General features: G+C 40.7%; 1 protein-coding gene across 6 annotated transcripts in view; it reads left to right on the top strand.

Annotated features, from left to right (window-relative positions):
* The first annotated feature begins 562 nt into the window (after positions 1-562).
* SLC16A12 (solute carrier family 16 member 12) overlaps positions 563-24358 on the top strand; it is a 44026-nt gene continuing 20230 nt past the window's right edge. For 3 of the 6 annotated variants that reach the window (XR_010432299.1, XR_010432300.1, XM_064662857.1), the window contains exons 1-2: positions 563-699; positions 23548-23756. Coding sequence is in view for 4 of the 6 variants with exons in the window: in XM_064662857.1 (XP_064518927.1) it covers positions 23647-23756 (110 nt within the window). In the remaining 2 variants the exon portion in view is untranslated. Of the gene's footprint in view, positions 700-791; positions 895-1678; positions 2877-17418; positions 17652-23547; positions 23757-24358 lie in introns of those variants that run through there. The other 3 variants (XM_064662858.1, XM_064662859.1, XM_064662860.1) reach the window with 3 other exon arrangements.

The following is a 24358-nucleotide window of genomic DNA, read 5'->3' as shown; positions in this document are numbered from 1 at the left end:
GCAAGGTCCTGGGGGAATGACAAGAACCAAGCAGCTCTTGTCCAGCAACAGTGTTTGGGAACCGTAAGAAAAGATTCAATTTTATCTTAGTTCTCATGAAAAGTGTCACAGGATGTTTAATGTCCTTTCTGAGGAAAGACCTGCTGTTTTCCAGATCTTGCCTGAAAACACATGCAGTATTCAGCAAGCCACTTAGTTTATCTGTCTTGGAAAAACAGAAGGCTGCTGGAATTTGAAACTTGTTCCAAGAGTCTAGGGTCCAAATCTCTGTGAGTCCTTCCCCTGGTCTGGGGTTTTGAACTGAGTTTGAAAATTTAAAGACTAGCAAGCAATGGCAGCAGGACTCCTAATGGTGTATGGGCGTGCAGGGCTGGTGTATGTGATAGCGGGCCATCCCTATGCTGAAGTTTTGGTGTTATTTCCACTCTCGAGTGTTGCCTGACTTTGCAACAGGTTAAAAATACCTTATGAAATGCCTGAGAGCACTGATCCACAAATCCCAGAACAGACTTTGCCTCGATGGGGGGGGGGGAAGCCCTCTTAATGCGGTGAAAGCACCCGTGGCACTGGTGAGACGCGCTTTTCGCTTTTCTTGTCGGTGAAGGTACCACGAAGGAGGGACTCCGACAGCAGCTTGACGGAGCCGAGCGAGGGGAAGAGCCGTGCCGAGCCCACCGGGGAGGGGAGCCGGTCGATCAGGTAGGCGGCCAAGGCGGCCGGGGAAGCTCTGGGGTGGGGGCTGAGCCGAACCCGAGCCCTTCCTTGCCCGCCGCGCTGGGGGCCGCGGTCACCGCCGCGCCGGCATCACCCCCCCCGCCCCGGGCCCGCGGAGCCACCGCCCCCGCGGGGCAGCACCGGCGGCCGCGGGGCTCCTGCCGGGGCCGCAGCCTGCAGGTAGGGGCTCTGCGGGGCCGAGGGGCTCGTCCCGGGAAAAGCGAGGAGGGAGACGGGGAGCAACCCCGCGGGGAGCGCGGGCCGGGGGCGCGGAGCGGGGCGGGCAGCGCGGGTGGCAGCGCTCCGGTGGGGCTTCAGCCGGGTCGCTCCCATGCCCTGCCTTAGAACTGCGGAAACATTGGAAAATAAATAAAAATCACTCTAAATGCCACTGTTAAATTAAGAAACTGTATATATGTGGATACATATATATATATAAAAACTGTTGGTCAGGTGAGATGCTGGTCAGTTAAAGACTAAACAGCGTTTCAAGTTGCTAGAGGGTATGAGGAAACTCAATCATCTTTTATTTCTGTTGCATAAACAGAATAAATGTACCTGTTCAGAGGCGGGTGTGAGAGGCTGTGCTGTGCCTCGTCACCGTCTCGGTGGGTGCGGACTCGCGGCTGTCACCGGGACCCCCGTGGCTGTGCGTGTGTGCGAGCGGTTCCCAAAAGAGCTCCAAAAAACCCAGGCGCAGACTGCTCAGTGACAGGCTAGAGAGCTGGCCTGTGACCTTCCCCAGGAATAGTCAGTTGTGGAAGTAGTTAATTACAGTGATCCTTATCCTGAATGGCCTTGATATTTCTTCTGGGATATTAATATAGTTCGTTTCCAGGAGAATTCTTAGTCCCTTGTAGGACTTAGCCAGGTGTGCAGTAATAGGCTCAGGCTAAATGGTATTGTTGGCATGTCTTGCAGGAAATTTTGTGTTCACAGGCTAAGTTCAGGGAAACTATCCAATGGAAAAAAAAAGCCCAAAGATACGAGTATTATCCTTATTTAGAACTTTCTGATAATTTGCCATTCATTTATTGACCTGTTCTGTTTAATATCTCTAGGAGTAAGTAGTTAATGAGGTTTTTGGGATGAATTTGGGTTTGTGTGATTTCTGACTGAAATGATTTCATTAAGTTAACAAGCTGGTTGGGGCAGTGAGTATGTTTGTTGTTGTTAGTCTGCTCCTGCAGTGGCAATGAGGAAACGTTTCCGTTAGTGCTGGGAAACTGGAGGATAACTTGGAACTTAATGAAGTGAAACAGGATTGCATTTTGCTCAGAGTGATCCTATTATGCCTCAGTTAGGGCCATGTTATTGCTCACCTCAAATCGTTTGCTGTTACTGTCTTTTCACATTTGTTTTTTTAGCTATACATGGGCCATTATGTGTTTTTGTTTTATATTTTTTCAGTTGTATTATTTTTAGTTTTTAGTTTTCCATCTTTTGCAGCAGTGTAATAGAAGCTCTATTTTAATGGAAGGTTTCTCTGGGCTTAGAGGTTTCCATGTTAATACCTTTAAAATTCAATGTTTAACTTCTGCCTTAGCCTCAAGCTGGAAAGTGACAATGAAAGATAGCATAGGACAGTGTGTAATTTCATTTTACAAAGTTTTATCAGAATTGATTCAACTGATATGTAAACAGGGGAAACCTCAGGAACTTTCTTCCCCCCCCACCCTGCACATTCAGTTCAATTTCAGGCTGTACACTGTTTACCTGACAAGTGGCTTGCTACGGGATGTCTCCTGACTAATTGGATTTGCTGAGTTGGTTCCTGTCTGAAACCGTGAGGAAGGGGACTAGGACACCCCCAGGGATCCCTTCCAGATCTGTATTCCCAGGCCAAGGTCCTACAGACCAGGCACAGAGGGGGAAGATTTTTCAGATGTTTTGGTGCAAACACAATTGCTTCCCGAGGGAGAAATTTGGCATGTTTCCTGAGAGAACCGTGCTTGCGTAAGCAGCCCCCTGCCACCCTCTGAGCTGTGCTAGTACAACCATTTGTGGGGCTGGTGGTAAATTGCATTGGGGGAACTGCAGTGGGTTCAAAAGCACCTTTTCTTCCTTTTTATCAATTACTTTGAATTGTCTGACTGTGTGGCTGCTGTGTCAGGGCTGAGAAGGTGGCCTGGAAGGAGGGAACATGTGGCAGGGAGCAGGAGGTAAGGGCTGTTTCTGCCAGCATCACTGCTGCTGAAAGAAGTAATTGCTTATCAAATTGTGGTCAGTGGGAGATGACATATGGTTAAGGCAGTTGCCTGAAAAACATAGCTGAGTGCTCAGATGCAGTTGGCCGTATACACAAAGATCTGATTCTATATTTCTGTTGTAATTCTGAGTTTTCACCTAATGATTTTACTTTTGTGATGTATAGCTGTATATGTAACTTCAGGATACATTCCCTATACTATTCTCTCTTGTAGTATGAGCATTTCAAAATACTGTTTTTCTGGACAATAGACCTAGGCATCATAAGGCTATGAGTTTTATTAGTAGATTATATTTACCTGGATAGGTGAATGCGTAAAATTCTAAAGAGGAAGATTAAACCTAGACCCCTAAAAGAGTGCCTCTGGTCCTAGAGAGCATAATTGTCAGCTGTACTCTCTTTTAGATGTACGTAAAATGTTAAATATACTTTTGAATGTAGTGCAGACCTGCTATGAAATTATGAATGACAGAAATGATTAGGCAAATAGCACTTTTAATTGCTATGGTGAGACTGAGAAGTCAATGGAGTGTAACTTTGCTATAATCTGCTATAATTTATTTTAGTCTGGAAAGCATTGACGCTTTTGTGCATTGTTTTAGAACTTGTTCTCATTTCTACTTTAGACAATTTCTTTCTGTCATGATCCTATTGTAGTGAGGAAGAAAACATTCACAACACCTTGTCTGTGTAGCACGTGTGCATATTTAGAGAATGGCAGTACACTTTCTTGTTCACAGAACTTGAAGGACTAATTAGTTTCTATGACGGTCTTTATTCAACAGAGAAAAATCATAGGCCTTTTTTCTTCCAACCTAAACCAAGAAACTGTATGGGAGTTAAGAAAAATATCTTACCTTTACTGATTGTCCTGTGGTGGGTCACTACAACTGCAGTTTGGATTATCTGTAGAGTCTCATGTAGATTTAAAAAAACAGATTAAAAATTAAAAATCTTCATTTTATCATTTTTTTCTAAGAGGAAAGGTGTTTCTTGCCAGTAGCCTTATGAGAGCCAAATACATATTTTATGAGCTATATTGTTGCTTTTATTAATTGACATACATTGATGTGACTATGAGCAGTAAAACTGCAAGCTACAGCTTGCCTGCAGGAGGTGGGCTCCCAACCTGCAGTATGGAGAGATTTGGAAAGGTACAACTTTTAAAAACCAAAATGTAGACATCCAAGCTAATAACTCAATTTTTCTTCACTGACAATGAAGGTATTTCCTATTCAGCTTATTGAACTGTGAAGATAGTTTTGTTTTCCTCTCTGGAAGCTGTCTGAACTTGCTGTGATGGGGGATGTGGAAGAGCTGTTGCCAATAGGATAATATACCGAGTCAGCTGCTCTGAATGAAGATACACAGGTGAAGACTGTCTTTTACTGGATTGGCTCCTTGTCACTCTTAGGCTTGTAGGACTCTGGATATATCTACACACAAGGCAAGCTGTGATCTTCCAAATATAAAATCTTTGTTGTTCAGGTGCCTTATCCTCCTGTTTTTGGAAGAAGCATTCTCCATTTTCAGTACTGGAAAGTGGGTGGTGCTGTATGCCCAGCTGCTCAGATGACACCTGTCTGGCATGGTCAGACCATGGTAGCACAGCTCAGGAGCCCACAGAATTCAGGTATAGCCAGAAGGCACTTAAGTTTCTTTCCTTACACTGTAAAAGCAAAATCCATCACTTTTGTCTCCACAGCATTTTAAGCTGTGGAGGCCCCTGAGGCAACAGATCAGCATTTCAGCAGCAAGATGACTTATTAGTTGTTAAGATTAGCCAGCAATTTGTGGCAGATTTCTTCCCCAGAGCCTGCAGCAGCTGGGAATTGTAGAACTGGCTTGAGGGGATGTGACAATATATTTTATTAGTGAGTTAGGTTGATCTTAGTCTTCATTAGTGAAACTCTATGGGTTACTTTGCATATAGTCCAAATGCTACTGGATAGTTGTTTCTCAGCTGCAGTTCAGTGTTGGAGAACAACAGGTTATCCACAAACTAGGATATTCTTGCTTTTCCTTGGGACTTAAAACGAATGAAACAGGACTTTTTGTTGATATTTGGTTTAGATATCGTATTTATTAGTTTCTCCTTGTTTCATTTGAGGGGATAATGGAGTGAGAAGGCAGTAAATTAAGTAGTCTTTAATGTTTGCTTTTAGACAGTATCACCTGTTTTCCATGGAAGGATTGTTGGTCTCTCTTTTTTCCGTTTCTGATGTTTTATTGTAAGATGATTTTGTGGGCTTTAGTGTGAATGCTGTCTCAGAGCATTATGTAAATAACATAGAAGAATGAAGCAACAGTATTTTTTTTATCTGTGTTTTATGTCTTATCTATGTGGAGGATGTACACCTACACTTATATGCACCAGGATTACATAGGCTTACATTTTGCATCAACTTGCAAGTTGCTAACGCATTTAAGTGAATAGGATTAAAAATTAATGTAAAAACAAGGCATCTGAGATAATCTAGACTTCTTTTACTAATAAATATTATTTTTTTTTAACTTTTCTGGTTGTCACTAGAATCTGTTCAGTTTCTAGGGAATATTGTCCTTGAATGCTTTTTGAATAGTAAGTACATTCGTTGCTGCCAGAGGATTGTCATAAGTGTCCAGAATTAATGATAATGGGCAGTCCTAGACCATATGTAGATATTTATTTATAATGCACATTATCGTTCTTTTAACTTATTAGCAGGTAATTTATGGAGAACCAATTTGTCACCCTTTTCCTTCCAACTCTCCAAGCTTTTTGTGCAATCTGTGAGTGTCTGAGAATTACAGATTTTCCTTCTGCTAGATGAGAGCTGACCTGTCCATGTCAGGACAAATGTCTCTTCTGGTCTTGCCATTTGATAATACTATCAAAATTGTATCTATATTTTGCCAAGAGTCATGACCAAACTTCTGGGTTTCCTCAGCTATCACAGTTTGCCAGTCTACTTGCCTACATACACCATTTATACTTCATTTCTTCTGGGATAGCAATGTATCTCATGTTTGGAAGCTTCTCCTAAATTCATTTAAAAGTAAGAGTGCAGATGAAAATATGGTAAAAGAAATTTCGGTTCTTCATTACAAAGTCAGATAGGAGACAAATAGAAAAAGAAAACGTTTTATTTGGATATTTAAAAAATCAAAGTCATTTCCCAGCCATTGCAGAAGATTCTAGAGGCAAGTTTTGAGTACAAAACCAGAGATGATGTTTTAGCTAGCAACCACCAAACTCCTTCATCCCCTCTTCTGAATAAGACCTAAAAGTATTTTTGAAGTTGGGAACTCAGCTCCTTGTCTTCAGTCCTCACCAGGACAGTGCTGAGCTCTTTCTCTCCCTTTGTTCAAGATAGGAAGTCTCCCGTCTTTCACTTCGCCCCCCCCAACTCAAAGCTTCCTTCCTTCCTGCAATTTCTGGATTTCTCCCAGTGATGGTGGGATGATTCACATTTCCCAGATGTGAAATGTCAATGTGGGAAGTGGGATCTTTCCCCTGCCTCTCTAGGGGTTTCTCAGAGTCTATGCTGCTGTCAAGTTTCTTAATTAACATGTTTCTCCTGATTCAAATGGTTTTCCTGATGGCCTCAGTGTTTTGGGGGCTGTTACACTACTTAATGAGTCATGTCTTAGAGTGTTCATTGTAAATGCATCTTAAACTTGGGTGGCTTTGAGAGCTTCTTGAAGACCACACAAAAGTTATTAATTTAGTCTGTAGACATAGTCAAATACCTTTTCCTCCTCCTGTCTGTTTTAGGGCTTGTCTTTTCAAGTTGTCATATTTCAATATCAAGCTCTTTTGACAGAGGGGTGTTTAGAGCTTGTTCATGCAACTGCTGGTTGGTGCACAGTTGAGAAGGTGGTAGTACAGGGCTCTGCTGCTTGTCTGTGGTCACTGTCCTGGCTCCTCTCTGCTAGGTGTTCATTTGCTGATACTGCAATGGACTGTGAATTCCATATTTGCATTACTCCTGTGCCTTCCCCAAAGTACCAGAGTATTTGGTTTGGTAATTTCTTGACTTTGTGTTTATTCCTCTCCTCCAGAATCCCCTGTAATCAGCCCTTCAAGCTCATCACCTTTATTTCCCCATAAAAGTCACTACAATATCAGGGAAAGGAGGAGTTAAAATAGGAAGAGTCAAAACCAAAATGGTTCCATGTTCAAGACATGTGCCAGCTTCACCTTTCTGCCACTGAAATGCTGCATCCAGTCTCTGAGCTATTGAGCTTGAAATTTCCTGGGCCAGGGGCATCACATTCAGCCTTGCCTATACAGTTGTGCCTTGGTGTCAGTGTTCAGTAAATATCCACAGTTGCTTTTAGAATGTGTTGCAGCGCTGAACTTGGTGGGAATAGAGGCTTCCCTTTCATCATCTGGGCTAACTGCTGTGAGTTGGCCCTTAAAGAATTGATGTGCTGTTGCCGTTTGAATGTGCTGTTGTTGTTACACTTCTCATTAGCAGCAACATTTCTGGTAGTTCACATTCCTTTTTTTTTTTTTTTGAAACACTGAAGCCTTCCAGATACACTCCTGTCAGTTTGGATAACAAGCCACTGCCTATCTGTTCTCACCATGATCGTGTCCTGTGCTGCCACATGTTCCTGGAGAGTTCTCTCACTATTGATTGTATATCTTGGCAACTCTGCATTCATGCAAACATTCCTCTAAGTTACACTTCTTTACGTAAAAGCTTGAAAGCTACACTACCTCACCTGCTTAATCTAACAAGCCAAAACTGCTAAAGACCAGAGGTATTTGGGAAGCTTCTCCGTAAAGTGCCCTCTGTTCGTTGACTTCCTTTTTCTCTCTTTCTAAACTTCTGTAATAACATTCCTTTATTTACTTAATCTGAATGGTCCTTGGGGCAGCCATAGTGTGATACCACCAGCAGCAAGCCAAAGTGCATTTTTTGAAGGGATTGAAAAAGTTCTCTTGTGGACAGAGAGAATATTAGAATGGAAATCAGCTGAGCAAGAAGAGCCAGTTGAGAGGAGCAGTACTTTCTCACTTGAAAGGACTGAGTCAATACAAAGACCAGGTAGTTTCTTCACTTGAGTGATATCAAAGCTGAAGCATTTTGTATGAAAGCTGTTTTCATTATTAAGTACAGAATTAATATTTTCTGTTTCCTCATCTAAAGTGGTTAAGACTATTTCTCTGTGTGTCTGATATTTTGTATTAAAGGTGGCCCAGAGATTTAATTTGGGAAATGGAGCTGTCATGAAATACAATTTGATGACAGCAGAGAAATTAATATTGGATGAAGAATGCACTGAATGCGGCATCACAGCTGATCACAAAGGATCCTCAAACTCTCAGCAAGAATTGCAGTTTGTGTCATTATGTATTGAAGGACCTGTTTTCTACCTTAAACGTGTGAAAATCTCAGCAGTCAAAACAGGATGCAATTGGAGAACAATTAAATTGGTCAAATTTAATTTTCATTTTTGTAAGTTGGCATGTAGCTGTGATGCAGATTGGCAGGGCAAAAAGGCATTGAAGCAGAGACATCCCTGTGAATCGTGGACAGAGCCAGTTCCTGTAGAAGCAAATAGTTATTTCTGTACCCTTAGAAGCTCAGAGATGCACAGCACAGATCCAAAGCTTTGAATAGTTACCCTCTTGGTTAGCTTATAGGGATGAAGATGCAGAGTATGCAGGGCAATAGAGCAAAGCAGTGCAAGAGAGAATGGGAAATTTTAATGAACTGTGTCTCATCCTCTGCCTGATCCACCATCCTCTGCTCTTCCTGAAGCCAGCGTTTCATCTCTTGTTTGTGGTCAGAGTTCTTTCCATCAGTGTCCTTTTAATTTAGCCTGATGGAGTACCAAGTTGGAAAGATTAAATAGAATTATCCCACACAGCTGGTCTATTTTTAATGAACTTAATGGAGTGGAGAGTAATCTCTGAGCGGTTGCAACCCATATGATGTAATTCTGCCTTTTGCTTATGGTGCATGCTACATAGAATCAGGCCACACATGACTGATGGTAAAATGGCACTCATCAGAGTTTCCAAGCTCTGCTTGTGTGCCAGAAAGAATGGGATAACAGAGTATTTCAGATGAGAGCTCTTGCATGGATGTCTTGGGCACATCAGCAGAGGTATTTTGCAGAGGTATTTAGTAGGCAATTTTTACTTTTAACCAAATTAGAAAGTAATTCTTGGGTGACAGTTTTGAAAACTTGGTACATGAAGCTACTCCTTGAAAACAACAAAACAAAGAAATTACTTTTACTGCTCCAAGAGAATATAACCAGCATGTAATCAATGTTGTCAGTGTATCAATGCCTTCTGAATGCAGTTGGCACCAATGCACTAAATAAAATCTCTGTGGGGAAAAATTGGAAAAAGCCCAGAGGATGTGAAGGGAGAGACAGACAGACCAATGTGTGAAACGAGTGTGCTTTAGGGTGGCTGGGAACAAGGAAAAGGAAATGAGGTGGCACTTGAGGACTGATTAAAAGTTGGTTGGGATTCTTTTTTGCTTCAGGTGAATTTGAAACTTTGTAGTAGTTTAAAATTTATCAAATACAACCTGTCCTAATATGAAATGCCCGCTCAAGAAGAAAAATGATTTAACAATGCAGAATTTGAAGCGTGCAACAGAGATTGTTTAGGTAAATTCTTAGGCAGGCATTGTTACTGACATCTTTCCAGTGTTTTTCAGGGTACCAAGATACACAGGTGATACTTAATTGGAAATGGAAACTTAGTTCGTGAGAGGTCTCTTAGCTGAGAAACACATAGTAATTTAATTTGACCTTAGGATTTTTTATCAGTTTTAATGTGAGATCAAAATTGTCCTTTTGTTATTAAGGTGTTGATGAACTCCTGACTGAACCAACAGTTCTCTGTCACAACTCTTCTTGGGGATACTCCAAGTTACACTTTCAGATAATTCAGAAGATGCAATTTAAATAATGTTATCATTATTGTTATAGTTTAATTCCCTAGATGGGGTGAATTTACTTTGTAAATAGACAATGTCTTGAAAAAAATCACTAGGGTCTGTTCACTTTTACAGAAAAAACTTAATTTCACTGAGAGAAGAATTTTAAGGAATATCATCCTCTGTGTATCAATATATGAACATTGTTTTTAGAAATAATTTTTGTTGTCTGATAATTTTTTAGTTATTTTTTCTCCTTCTGTCATCCACGTAATAAAGCTATTTAAAGTGAACCATCCCACTAAAAGGATTATTGATAATGAGATCTAGTTGAGAGACAATTACAAGGTTGGCTGAAATAACAGGATAAGAGGATAACTGTTGAGTCCTCCTTTTAAGTCTCTTGGTGTTTTGTTCCCAAGTTGACATGTGGTAAGACTTTGACCAAACCATATGACTCATATAATTGTCCAATTTAAACAGCAAAGCATTTCTTCACGATGGCTCCTTGACCAGTGACGTAAATAAGGAAGCTGAGAGTGAAAAGTCAGGACAACTTTTTTTTTTAAAAATAACTTTCTTGTAACTCCTCCGGGAGCATGGTACCAGGTTGAAAGCCTACACTTAGTTCTACAATCTATTCCTGAAATTTCTTAGCCAGGTTTTTGTTTTTATAAACTTTCTAATGCAGTGGTTCAAGATGCTGTGATAAATGGCCAGCAGTTGGTCTGCAGGATCACGTGAAAAAGAAGAGCCTGTGTAGTTTCCTTCTGAAGTGCTTCCATTTGAGAGTTTCTGATAGGAGTGTTTGGGTGTTTTATGGGCATTTGGCAGGCTGCACTGGTTCTGTGGTTGTAAATGCTCAGCTGCTGTAATTAGGACTGGGTTTAATAGGAAGAAGAAATGGAGCATTTTTAACATGCTTTTATTACCAGTTCTTACATAAATTTCTAGGTTATTTTTCTTAGATAGCATCAGCCTCTTTCCTTTTTTCCCTTTTCAAGTTCTTTAAAATTTCATCTTTTATGGGCTCTGTTATCATTATTGTCTAACATTTAACAAGATGTCACTCTCTGACATCTTGTCTTAGTGCTCTATATGGGCTGTTTTCCTCCCTTTTATAGCTCTCCGCCTTTATAGTGTAGATACTGAAAAGACAAATGTGATACAATCTGAGGAAAGTGGTTTCCTGTTTTTCTACATGCTGTCTCATTACTCCTAATGTAACTCAAACTTCTCTTCAGTAAAATTTCTGCCCTTGCTACTTAGAGGTTAGTTTTCCTGCCAGAGGCACCCTTGGGTCCTTTGCTGCAAAGCCCTTGTTCTCATGCTTTTTATGAGTTAAACTAATCCCATGTTTCTTGTGGTCAGGTATTTTTTCAAGTATTCTCTCCAGTTACATTTCCATCATAGGCATGTTTGAACACTTACTGTAATATTCTACTTGCTGACAGTTCTGTGTGTCTATGGATCTGAGAGGATACAAGCTGAGGATCCATATGGGAACACCAGAGAAAATGAAAATGGAGATTAACTTTTAAAGAATTAATATAGAAATCTGGAAAGCAAAGGTAAAACATACTTAATGGGATAGGTAGATTTTTTTTTCCACACTTTTCACTTACCAAAACAGAACCATTATCTACAGAGAGAAATGTTCTTTAACATAAAATTGAGAAGCTGTATTTCTGGGCTGCAATGCTAACTAGCAGGACTACACCCTTAAGTAGCATGGAAAGTTCCTGCTGATCGTTTCTGAAAGTGATGTAATCAAGCAGCTGCACCAGTATTCACTCAGCAAAGGGAACCTAAAGCTCTTTTCTCAAAGCTTTAAAGCTTTCCTAAAACCTAAAATAAGCTATTAAGCCAGGATGTAGTTGAAACATGGATGTCTTGGTGAGGCTGAGTGGAAGACTGAGCATGAAGAATGTGCTGATCTGCCCAAGATGCGTTGGTTGATTGTTAACTTTCAGCGTGTGATTTCACCAAGACAAACTGTTACTTGTGAGTAGATGTATGTTTTCATGATGTGCATGCTGTCAAATGTATTCTTCCTGGTCAGAGATTTATTTTGTATGGCATGCTATGAGTTTTTCCTCTTGACTTCCATCTGTTTCCTTGTCTTTCATTTTAGTATTTCATGTTTCCTTCCCAGCTTAATAGTTTCCCTTTTGTTACTTTCTGAAGGTTATGTGCAGGGACACGTATATGAGCCTACTTGTGCAGAGATACATTCATTGGAATGCACCTATAACTATATGATAATATGTTATGCTTTTTTAATAAAGTACATGTGATTTGTGCAATGACTTCTCAGAAATACCTAAACCTGTAAAACAACATTCATTAGTAGTTCCTTTTGGAAGTCTGTTTCAGGAAATGGCAGATGTCCTGTTTTTTGTTTTTAACAGTTGTCTTTCCAGTATTTAGAGATTTCCCTTCGATTCCTGCTGGGAATTATATTAATGCACCATTGTATATACAATAATTATATATTAATATTATTAAAGGGAAAATTAATTGTGGCTTTGACCTGATAGTAGGGCTCTCTTATTTTTACAGAGTTCAGGGTTTCAGCTGAAAACGTCCCAAGAAAAATAATAGCCACAGTGACAGTTTGCTATTGTGTGGTGTGTATTGTCCATTAGAAGAGCATGCATGGCATTAAGTATCGTAATAGCTTTATTTCAGAACATAAGCTTGTGTGAACAAAAGGAAATAGCCTGCCTTGCCTTTCCACGCCTGATTAGTTTTTGCAAACAAATATTGCATATTGAAGATGATGATGAATTGACACTAACAGCAGCCCTAAATCATCAGATAAATAGAGGCAATATTCTGGATAGCTTGTTCTGTAGGTACAGAATTTGTTTTCTAAAACAGTCATCCCTTTTCCCTTTAGAAAGCACTTGTCTAAGAGTCACATCTTGAAAATTAACCGTGAAGAGTATTTTTCTGTGTGAATTGTTAAAAACCTGACAATGCCACCTGCGCTCTGAACCCTTCAGGAACATGGGGAAAAGGTGTCTTTGTTTAAGTACAGTTCCTTATCTTACTAAAACCCAGACAGGAACATCAAGAACACTATAAACCAAATTAGTTTTGCATAGCTGGAACAAGGCTTTTCCATAAACAGAAGGGCTAAAAAGATGATAACTATGAAAGAGCTCCAAGTACAGGTACATATTCTGTAGGTTCATCACTGAGATTTCTAGGTGAGGGTGTATCAGTTTCCCATTGGCTTGTCTTCTGATTGCCTGGATTTCCTCTGCTGAGCGAGTGCCTGGGCAGTGGGTGGCACCTCTCCCAGGACACTGCAGAATGGTTGCCAGTGCTTCCCTGGGCTGGGACTCCCCACTGAGGATGTTTGCTGGAACTGGTGTCCATCAGCATTCATTTCTTATCAGAGATGAGACATAGAAGCTGGCAGCAGGGTGGCCTTTGGCACTTCCAGGTATGTGCAGGGAGATATGTCTCCATAGTCATCAGCCCCTCAGTTTTATCCAGGCACAGATGCAATCTTGATGCTTGAGCACTCGTGGTGTGCCTGGTAACATTCTCATTTTCTCTGGAGGGATCAGAAGAGCATTTGCTTGGTATATCCTTCACCAGGTCATCTCCAGCTGGCCTAATAGACCTGGATTTTTGGATCCTTATCACCAAAGCAGAATCTGGGGTGCAGAATCAGTAAAAGAGTAGTGATTCCATAGACTGACTGAGAAAAAATGTCCCATTCTCACATGTTCCATGGCAGCTTTGCAGTGGTGTACTTTCCCAGGGCAAGATTTTCCTGAAGATAGAAAAGGTATGCCAGGCATGGGAAAAGTGTCAGCTGAAGACATTTTGAATAAAAAGCTTTTTCAGAATTTCCAAACAATTATAATCAGATGTTAACATTTCTTTAAGGATCCACAGAAGTGCACAGATCCTCAAACAGATAGGAATGGCTCAGAAAAATGATTGTACTATCACATATATAAGCTCAACAATAAATGAGAAGTGTTTGACAAAATGTTTAATCGTAATTAATGGTATGTTGTAAAACTCAAAAGTAACAGATAAATGTAATGTAATTATAAATAAACAAACAAAAAACCCTTCCACAACCATTGCCTACCCACCACCTGTTTAAAATTAGGAAAATGTAGAAATACTGAAAAATTGAGAGATACTAGAAAAATAGAAAACATCAGAAAGTTCTGTGTATATCATCAGATACATCTGTATGTTGACATCATAAGATAATGTCATCAACAGCCCCTCAACTGAAATTTTAAAATCTTGTCTTGTGTAATTGAAGTTATTGGACAGCAGGAATGATTGTTTCCTCCCCAAGAGTTTTCCTGATATTTTTTGTAAGCGATGTTAGAATGGAGATAGTGATGGTACCATTCCTCTGCCCCAGCAGCAGGGCTGTTGGCTATCAGTTATTCAATTAGTGGAGTTCTCCTTCCAGGGAGAAAATATGTGTTTGATGGAACATGCGTGACCATAACCTTGCTAAGGGCATGCACACTGACAGTCCCAGCTCGGATTTCGGCAACAGCCGTGTACTGAAGGAAATTATTGGGTTCTCTGTTATTTTCATCACAGTGAAAAATTAAATGGTGACTCCTGTGCTTGATAGTTTAAAAAAATTTCAAAATATCAAGCAAAAATGCACATTTTCAGATGGGGTTAAGTAAAAGTCAAGCTTTCTCTGGAAAAATATTCCTTCACATTTTTTTTACCCTCTGTAGTTAAACTGCATTATTTAAGGACTAACCTAACCAGAAACTATGTAAAAGGGTCAAGAGGTTTCCATTATGATTTGCTTAACCTTTTTCTATAGACCCCTTCTGTCAGGCTGTTGGTTTTCTATAAGCCCTCTACAGTGGTTTGAGAGACAAGGGAAGTTCATATTACATTTCTCACTACCGACCCAGCAGACAGTAGCTACTTCTGCTGTGGCTCTAGCTGTACCATTTGGTTTAGCAATTCCTGGCAAATCTGACAAATTAGGTAGCCACTGTGACAAAGTGATTGTTGTGGGAGGCAAGCATGGCTCATCCTTTCCCAGAGACTCACTGCTCAGTGGGCGAGCAGATAATGTTGAGCTGCTCTACAACCCTTATGTTGACAGTCTTTTTCATGTTTCAGCTCTGAATATTTCTACTCTTGGGTAAAAGGGAGTCTTCTAAACTTTTGCCCCTGTTTTGTCTCCCCAGTCACTTGTGCCCCTCTCTGGCACCTCCCTTCCCTACCAGCTGTTTAACATCCCTGCACTTTCCAGATTGCTTTTCCTGTTCCCACATCTATGCTCTTTTCAGTCTATGTTCTCCACCAGCCACCTCCCTCATATGCATAAACTGAAGTAAACAAAGAACATTTGCTGTTCAGTGTAGTGATAGAAGTTAATAAGCTGGGCCGTCATACAATTAATCTTCTCTATCTTGATACATTTTGGATGGAGGGCAAGTTTAATTAGATGTTTGTGTGGTGCCCAGCACTGTGACACTGCTTCCTGATTAGAAGCCCCAAGGTACTACCACAAGTAGGTTATTAATGTTGCTCTTATTTGGTATCACAGGGAAACCCCTCCTTAAAAGTGTAAAAGTGGTTAAAGATTTTCAAAATAAAACATCCAGATTTATTCAAGAATGTTATTAAAAAATGGGAAAAGGGTGAAGCACTTACTACAATTTGTCTTAATGTGCTTCTTGTCTTGGTGCTATGTCAGCAATTAAAAGTCAGGTTGGGTTTTGGTTTTGTTTTGAGATTTTTATTTTATATTTGTTTGTTTACTTTGATTCTGGTAAAATTCCCTAAATGAAATTTCAGGTAAGCAGTTCTTTTTTTTTTAACCATTTGTAACAGTGCTGGAGAGATATGGAAGTTGAGAAGCTGAATGTGTAGCCTGCTTATATAGATGTGGATAATGCACAAGATTACTTGCTCACACAAGGAAGATTTCTGTGGACCCATCTGCCATTCTTCTCAGAAAAGCATAAACTTTGATTTTCTCTAGAGACTGAACAAATACATCTTTAAACGGAGAAGAAAGCTGAGAATATAGAGTAGCAGCCTTAAGATGCTCAATGGAGTTGTTTTTATTTAGGAACATAGGGTTGGAAAGGACCTCTTGGGTTGCTTTTAAAAAAGTCAAAGTCGTAATCATACAATTCTTGATAAACAGTCTCTGCTGAAATCAAACCAAGCTGTTCTTTTTGAGTTAAATAGCTGACTCCCAGTGCAGAATGGGACAGCTGTTTATTGGAGAAAATATATTAGATTAGAAATAGCCTTTGCATCCCAAGAGCTGTACACAATTTCGGATTTAGCTGCCTGCCAGGCTGCTGACTATAGTGCCTACCATAGTATGCAGTTGTTAGGGTGGGAGCATGGGGAAGCAAAAGGAGGATGAAAAGGTGTCTCCTTTTTTCTGAACAGAAAAAAAAAAAGTGCCTCTTTTTTTCTTAACAGTCCAGTTGGTAGAAGGTTTGCAGCTGTCTGCATCTTCTGTGCTTGTATCACATACTGTGTCCCATTTAAATGCTCTGCTGTATGAGGGGGTTAGCAAGCTTCTGGGGAGGACACTGGTCAGTGGTCAGATGTGGTCATCCTCGATCCTTCAAGACATGCAAAAGAAATGAGCTCTTTAATAATCTGTAAAATATTTAATCTTATACACATCTTATGCTCCACTGTCACATAGAACATACATCTCTTTGCTAGCTAGCTTTTCCCTTTTTCTCTCCTCCTTCTTCTGTCTTTGCTACTCATTCTGTGCCCTCTTTGTTTTTTGTTTTATTCAAAGTTTTTTTCTTCTTTATTTTTATTTAATTAAACATGCAGCAGTCAGAGTAAAGGGAACAGAAAGTAAGAGAGTATTAAAGCAAGAGGTCAACATGAATAAATGTAGCAATTGCATTCAAATAATATTTGGTGCAATTTTAGGAACAAGAAAACTAAGAAAAAGAGATCTGTCCTAGAGCTATGTGAATAGGGTAAATATAGGAAGATATTAAAACTGCCCTAGAACTAGGTGCATAGGTTAAGTGTAGTAAATATATGCAATTCTGTTAGCTTTCACTCTAAGCATTAATGAATTTTTTCCAGCTGTGCTTAAACTGCTTTATACTTGTTCTTCATAAAATTCATCCGCACGAATGTTCTTAAAGTGACTTTGAAAGCTGTGTGTGTTGTTGTTCACAAGAAAAATACAAATTAAATTCATTGGTGACAATGAACCTCTTCTGGGAGCGTGTCTTGGCATTCTGGACACAGAGACTGTCACGAGTTTCTCAGGCCTCACCCAACCCATCTCCACTGTGAAGATAGCAAATGTTACATACAGTAGATGTATATGTATGTATGTCGCTGTTCCAGAAAGAAAATTCTAGGTAAGTCTCTTTCACATTCTTCTGTCATGTGCATCTCTGTATTATCAAACAGGTAAAAATAAGTGTTGGATTCTGTGCTTATTTATGCTGGTATAATATTTGGGCCAGCTCCTTTGGGATAAACTGCACAAAATCCTTCCATGCAGTTCTGACAGAAATTGCAAAGGCATCTTAACACACAGCCATTTTGATTTTGTGTAGCCAGAATAGTGTGAAGAAGCAGAAAGTAGTGGGCTGAGACCCCCAGTATGTTCTGGGATCTGTGTGCTCTTGCTGTGGGGCAGCTGTGATACAAACCTGACCTTCTCCCCGTTCCTCTGGCTGAAGCTGTATCCCTCTACAAATGGAGCATTTTCAAAAACCATCCAAACTGTCTGACAGGTGAAGTGGTATTTCTTGAGATCATGGAGCTGCCCAGGTACATCAACGGTGTAAATGGAGCAGCTGAACAAGGTAGGAAAAAACCAACCCCTGGCAGCCAGGCAGGCCAGCTTGACTGTACCTGCTGTTCCTTTGTCTTTTGTCATACAATGCTTTGCAGCTTCACACTGCTGTGATATCGTTTTTGAATCAATTTCTTTAAAGAAAATCTTTACAGTGGAAGGAGGGGTGGGCAGAGGGGGCAGGGATCGCTTTGCTGGCTGCAAGCTGTGTTTAAAAGGTCAGTGGCTCCTGTCACTGTGCTGGCCAGTTGCTAGGCTGCTGTGGATTTTTGTGCTCCTTTCCCCGGCAAAGGAGACCTCGTGATGAGGTGCAAGGTTATAGCCATGCCTTTTTTATTAAACTTACCTGCTCCTTTCTGCTCGCTGAGCAGACCAAGTAAGGGAGATGCTCTCAGGAGCACTTTGAGCACTTTTTGTTTTCTTTCCAGGGTTCTCAGCAGCAGCTGCTGAAGTAACTGATATGTTATTTATCCTGCCATATTAACCCTCATGTATTATCTTGGGGAAACAGAACCAATGTTTAGTGAGCTGTCAGGGCACATTGGGTAACTAAGGCTTTCTTAGGGATCAGCAGAATATGTTGCCATCTTCTCCCCACTTGCATCTTCTTTGAACTCACAACAAAGTACAATTTTAATGCTTCAGTGAAAATATCTAGCAAAGGTTGCAAAGTACAGATCTCTTTCATGGGATTGTCTTTTAACCTTGCTTTTTTTTTTAGCTGTCTCACACAGCAGGAACTTTTCATGCATATCTGAGATGTGTTATAATAGCAGTCAGCACTGCCAGAGGGCATCAGGCCTTATAGTGCTGAAAGTGGAGCAGATATGCAAAAAGAGTCTTAAGAAAGGTTAAGAAAAAGATGCAACATGAGAGAAAACTGAAGTTTGGGAAGGGGGAGGACATGATTGCTCTGACAAAGTGTGCTTTCTGCTTGTTCAGCTTCACTTGCAGAGTCCACAATCTGGTCTATCCATGATAAAAATAATTAGAAAACAGTAAACAAATGAAGTTTTCTAACCTCAGAATGAAATTGTCAGGTTGACGTAATAAGTGCTTTTAGACATATGCAGCAGGAAGAAAGGTAATTATTTAACTTGCCTATTAGTTTAGTGGCTGTGAAAGGCACAGTACTCCTTGAAGTGAGAGGGAAGTCAAGGAGTTGAGATTTGCACTGATCTGCTGTAGGGAGGCTGAGTGGCCGATTTCTGTGTTGGCTAGGCACTTCTTATAATATCATTGTTTTCAGTTGCTTGTAACCTCATTAAATGTTTGCTGCTTGTGCGTATGTTGGCAGGCAGGGTTCTGGGAAAATAACAGCAAGTAACCATGTAAGCAAATAGCTAATCTATGTTTGCTTAGCCTGATATGTCATCAAATTCTTCCCAAGCATGTTAATGTACAGCTAAAATGCAAACTAGGGCCTCAATCCCCATCTGAAGCTTGCCTGGGAAGTTGGGCCAGAAATCTAGGCTGAGGCTGTGGCACCCAGCTACTGCTGTTTGTGCATTAAAATTAGTTAGGTCTCTTTATGTGGAGATTGTTGACTCCTCTGAAAATTTTTGTGTATATTTCTGCTTATTGCATGGTTACTGTTATCCCTTCTGGCATTCCTGGAAGTTCCTCCTCCACCCTTAATAATCAGAACTTGAAAAAACCCCTTCATTCCTCTAGAAGGGGCAATGAAGGATAGTGCTCAGATCCAAAATAAGAAGCTTAGCCTTGCCAAGACCCTGCAAAAGTGCTGCAGAGGTATGTCTGAATTGCTCAGGATCCCTCTGTGGTTATCATGTGCTTATACAAACTCCACCTAACTACATTACTTATGATTGATAGGAAGCCCTTGAGCTAAATAATTTGAACTTTATGAGTGCCCTGTTAATTCAGGTGGCTGTCGTGGATTCTTATGGGCTATTCAGTCATCCAGGTATTTGAACATAACATATTAAATTTGCAATAGTGCAATAAATCCACCTTTGAGGCTGTTAGTATTAGATGCAAAATGTGGTAGTCACATGGTGCAAAGCACTGGTACTGGCTCTGCTTGTTCAAGTGAATTTGGCAGGATAAGTTAATGGCAGACTCACTGCCAAATCGGGGTATAATCTGTTGTGCCACTCTGGCTTCATGCTAGATTAGATAGCAGTGGGGTTTTTTTGTGGCTAGGTTAGACCCAGACACTCACAAAAGCGTTGAATTTTGTTTTCCATCTAAGTAGACGGGGTGTGGTGGTGGTTTGCATCAAACTGTGCTACTTCATGATCTGGTCATTCACTAATCCAACATGAAGAATCATGTAACCACTGCCTTAACCATTAGATAACTTGTTGATCCAGTGTTTGCACATATTTCATAAGGCAGTTGTTGCTTGAAGCGGTATGGAAAGGGATGTATAATTGACTCTATCAGTTAAAAATAAAAAAACAGTCATTAGTTCATGTCATCTTACTCGAAACGTAACATAAACCCTGCAAAATTATCTGTTGCCTGGGTAGAATCAGCACATGAGAAATATGGTCTGCTTACAGATTAGCAGTGTGGGCTGGAAGGCAAATACACAAGGTGTGTCTTTTGTGTCATGTGCCTGGCATCTAAATTCTGACTGCAGACATTTTCAGCCTCCCTCAGATTTTGTGAATAGTGCTATATTTGCCTACAAACATGCTTTCTCATTTTCCTGCATTGGCCAGTCTGTTGTCCCTTTTTTCCTCAATTTGTGTTTGTGTCAGAAGTTGGTTTCAGAGTATAATGGAGAGGAAAGCAGGGTGCAGGTACACACTGTCACTGCTGTATGTTTGCCCTGAAGCAAATTACGTAAGGTAAAAAAATGTGACGTTTTGCTTGAAATGTAAAGTTCAAGGCTTGTGAAGAGGGTGGTGATGCCCTGCTGGTCATGTGGGCACCTGTAGAGTCTTCTCAGAAAGCTCTATCAGGAGCTTTGGCATTTTTTGCTGTATCTTAGAAGGTTGTGTCAGAAATGGCAAACTGTCCTGGTCTCCATTCCAGAGCTTTCATTGATCTTTTATGTACATGAGTCCTAGTAATTGAACACCTTGAAGATGAGGTTTGAAATCATAAACTCATTTGGGTTTAATTTGCTTTGTGTGATTTTTCTAATCAGCTGTAGGAATGAACTTGTGAAGACTGCATCCAGCTGGGACCCTTTAAACTCACTTAGGAGCCTTTATCCATGAGATACCACATTTTTTTTCTTACAAAAGCTCTTGTATTCTTGTTTGATCTTTTTGAGCTAGTGTGACCATTGATATGTAATCTAAACTGTAGCTATTTCATGTGTCCCATCTGAGATGTGGCCTGTTCTTCCTACAAAGAGGGAATGGTTTCCATAATCAGGCAGAGCAGAGTACTATATGTCTCCCCAAGGAGCCACGGAAGTGAGAAGCAAAGCAGGTCATTAGAGTTTTTCTTTTTACCATACCTGAGCTCTCTTCTGGTTCATTAGTGTGGGTTATACTGTAGTAGTACTTCATGCTGAAGTGAAAATCACTATTGTGCTAGACTCCATATAAACACAGAGAACAACACAGACCTTGCAAAGGCTTTATAAGACATTTTAACTTAAAATAAAACAGATGTTTGTGACAATGGAGGGGAAGAGAATACTAAAACAGCATTAGTACATGTTCTAGTGCTTTTAATGGGCATTTCTTTGGACTGAATTATTAGAAAACTGCATAGAAATATTTAATTATAAATAAATATTAGCAAAGCCTATTACATGAAGAGAGAAAATAGGACAGTAATTTTTATTTCCAAATACCATACAGCGTTTTTGGCCTAATGTAAAATGTGTGAGACAGGCCAACTAACACAGAGGGAGAAGTAAATGGTACTTGAGGAGTACACAAAGACCTGGAACAGATATTTAATGTTAGCTTGTCAAGATTGTGTAACTGGATGGCAGTATAATACGGTTTTGGCATCTTTTGTGGATATTTTTATTCACTGATATTTTTCAAGCATATCGTTTCAAACATGGTTAGCTGAAGTCACTGCTCAAAAACATTGACAAGCACACATTTTGTTGAGAGGTTACAAACAGTTTTCTTCACTGTTCACTTCCCATGGCAATTGTGATGCCTCATATGACAGCACAGCCCCTGACTTTTGGACTTACCTCCTGTCTTTGAAAGTTGCACTAGGTTTTTCAGTTTTTAACATTTACGGACTGAGTTGTGTTAACACATAGGGCTTGATCATACCCTGTATGATCAGCTGCAATTCTTGGGCTTTGAAAGCCAAGCAGGTAGATTAGGAATAAAATTTCTTATCCATTTGCAATCAAAACACTACCTTAGGTTTTTTTTTTTTTAAAAAGGAGTCCACTGATACTCTTGTACAGTGTTGTTACAGGGTATTATTTACAGCCTAGTAGGAATTCAGATAAACTTTCAACATATTGTGGTTTTTGTTTATTTTGTCATATCTCTATTCTCCTACTTTGCTCATCTTTGAATTTGGCAATCTGTGTATGTTTTCTTAAAATAATTTTGTGATGGTTTTGAGGTGCAGCTTCTGATATCTCAGGAAGGCCACTGATGAATATTTTTCAAAGGTTCAGTTGTGGTGATATTTAGGGTTGGCTCTGAGGTGCCTTGCTGTTTTGGGTCAGGGATCTCTGGGCTTTCCGAAGTCAAGCCTTAGCTATCACCTGTGTAAGCAGCATCTAGGACCAAGAATGCACATTATTAGCCATATAGATGCTTTCTTGAATTGCCCTTTTGAGTGGTTCTGCAGACCTCTGACATGCTGTAACAGGACACATTTCCTGTGAGGCCTGTGGTTCTTGTCAGTAGAAATGTTGCATATTTAGTATCTGTCATAGTTAGGTGATGTAGAAGCTATTTGAGCTTTCTCTCCAAGCAAAACTGAAAGGCATCCCAGATAGTTTACGTATGTCTTATAAATCTTTGATCCACCCAGGGGCTAAGGGCTTCTTGATGATGGCAAAAATGTGGTCTGAAATCAACCACTGACAGCCAGCACTGTGTGTTCCTGCACTGAGTAAACTGGGGTGTCTCAGGCCCCTCCATCAAGCCCTGCCATACAGTCACTGATGCAGAAGGACTAAGGGCTGTTGGTCCTGTGCTGCTGGTGACACCCAAAGTGTTAGCAAAGCTATCCCAATGCACATGACTCAGTTACTCACTTAGGGTCCTGTGGGTGTCATTTGGTCTCCTGCAGTGTCCTGCAGCATCTAGTGTGCATTTAGAGACTACTTTGTGGCCTGGATGCAGACACTACTTTGATTTAAGTGGATAGCAGAAAGGCACAGGCTAGCTCTAACCTTTGGTGAATTGTCCATGCTCAGAAAATGAAGTTGCTGTGTCCTTCTGATTACAGGCTTCATCTGGGGTTTGGCTTGTGAAACAAGGAGGTCATTTTATCATCAGATGTGCTCTGATTTTGCAGTGAATATTCCCTTTTAGTAAAAAAAGGTGAAAACTGTATTCTCTCAAACAAAAATTTTGCACTAAATTTCCTACAAGGAAGAATAGATAGTTTGAATGGAGACTGCAATTGAAAATATAGTTCAGGCCAGGGACTGGCATGAGCAGGGGGAGCCTGCTGAAGGTAGATGGATGACTGGCAGTGGTAAAGTGTGTGACTTACATGTTAATGTGCTGTGACATGTAGTGGGGAAGAGGGTATCGTGTGCTAGGATGTAACTGCTGGGCAAATTATCATGAAAAGCATGATACTAGACACGGGGCCAAATTCTGATGGCCCTTGTTTCCAACAAATTTTCATAAACTGCATTTGAAAGAAAACTCCCCCTTTTGTGCATTAGAGCCGAAGCAGTATGTCCTGCTCAGCTGTGCAGGTTACAGCATGTGCAATGTGCCCTGACTCCCTGTCTGCCTGTTTTCTCTCTCTCTTCTCAGATGGCCAGTGACCCATGCGCCGAGCAGCCCCGGCCCACACCTGGCATGCTGGCTGGAGTCAGCCCCTGCCACTGAGGCCAGGAAGAGGGAGGAATCACCATGGCCTCATCCCAGCGGGCCCGGCACATTGGCCCTCCTGATGGAGGCTGGGGATGGATGATTGTTGCTGGCTGCTTCCTTGTCACTATCTGTACCAGGGCCGTGACAAGGTAAAGGCAACTGCTGCTTGTCTTGCTGACCTGTTCGTGGCATTATCTTTTTCCTTTTTTTTTTTTTAATCTTAGGAAGAGGTTTTGAGATCTCCCCTGATGTCCCACAGCTGCCGGGGTTATTCTGGTTAGGTACAAACTCTTGTTACATTTTTAAAGGCTTCCTGAAACCCTTAAAACTGTGGGGATGGCTGAGGGATTAAGAGCCCTCTGGTTTTAGTCTTGCGTCCTCTGACAGCTGCTCTAGCTTTCAGCACCCTCTCCTTGATTTCTTACAGAATCAAGGCCTGGAGCAGGTAGTGCTATTTCAGGCTCTGGTAGTTTGATTGGGGAGGGAGGAATCACGTAGGGTCTCTTTGGGTTCACTGTGTCCCTCTGATCCCACAGCCATGCTCATTTTTGCTAGTCCCAGTGAATTAGCTTCCTGAGTCTCTCTGAAAAACACGTAAATACCTCCTTCTCCTACTGCAAGCACTTCAGGTGTTGTTCTGCCCGAGAAGGTCTGAGCCCTAGAGAAGAGGCCCCTCTTTATACCCTTCTGGTATCCAAAATATGCAGAAAATATTTCACAAAAATAGAAAGAACAGGAATAGATTTCTGCC

The sequence above is a fragment of the Pseudopipra pipra genome, chromosome 8 (assembly GCF_036250125.1).
Source record: "Pseudopipra pipra isolate bDixPip1 chromosome 8, bDixPip1.hap1, whole genome shotgun sequence".
Lineage (NCBI taxonomy): Eukaryota > Metazoa > Chordata > Aves > Passeriformes > Pipridae > Pseudopipra > Pseudopipra pipra.
This window is presented reverse-complemented; position numbering and strand designations above follow the sequence as displayed.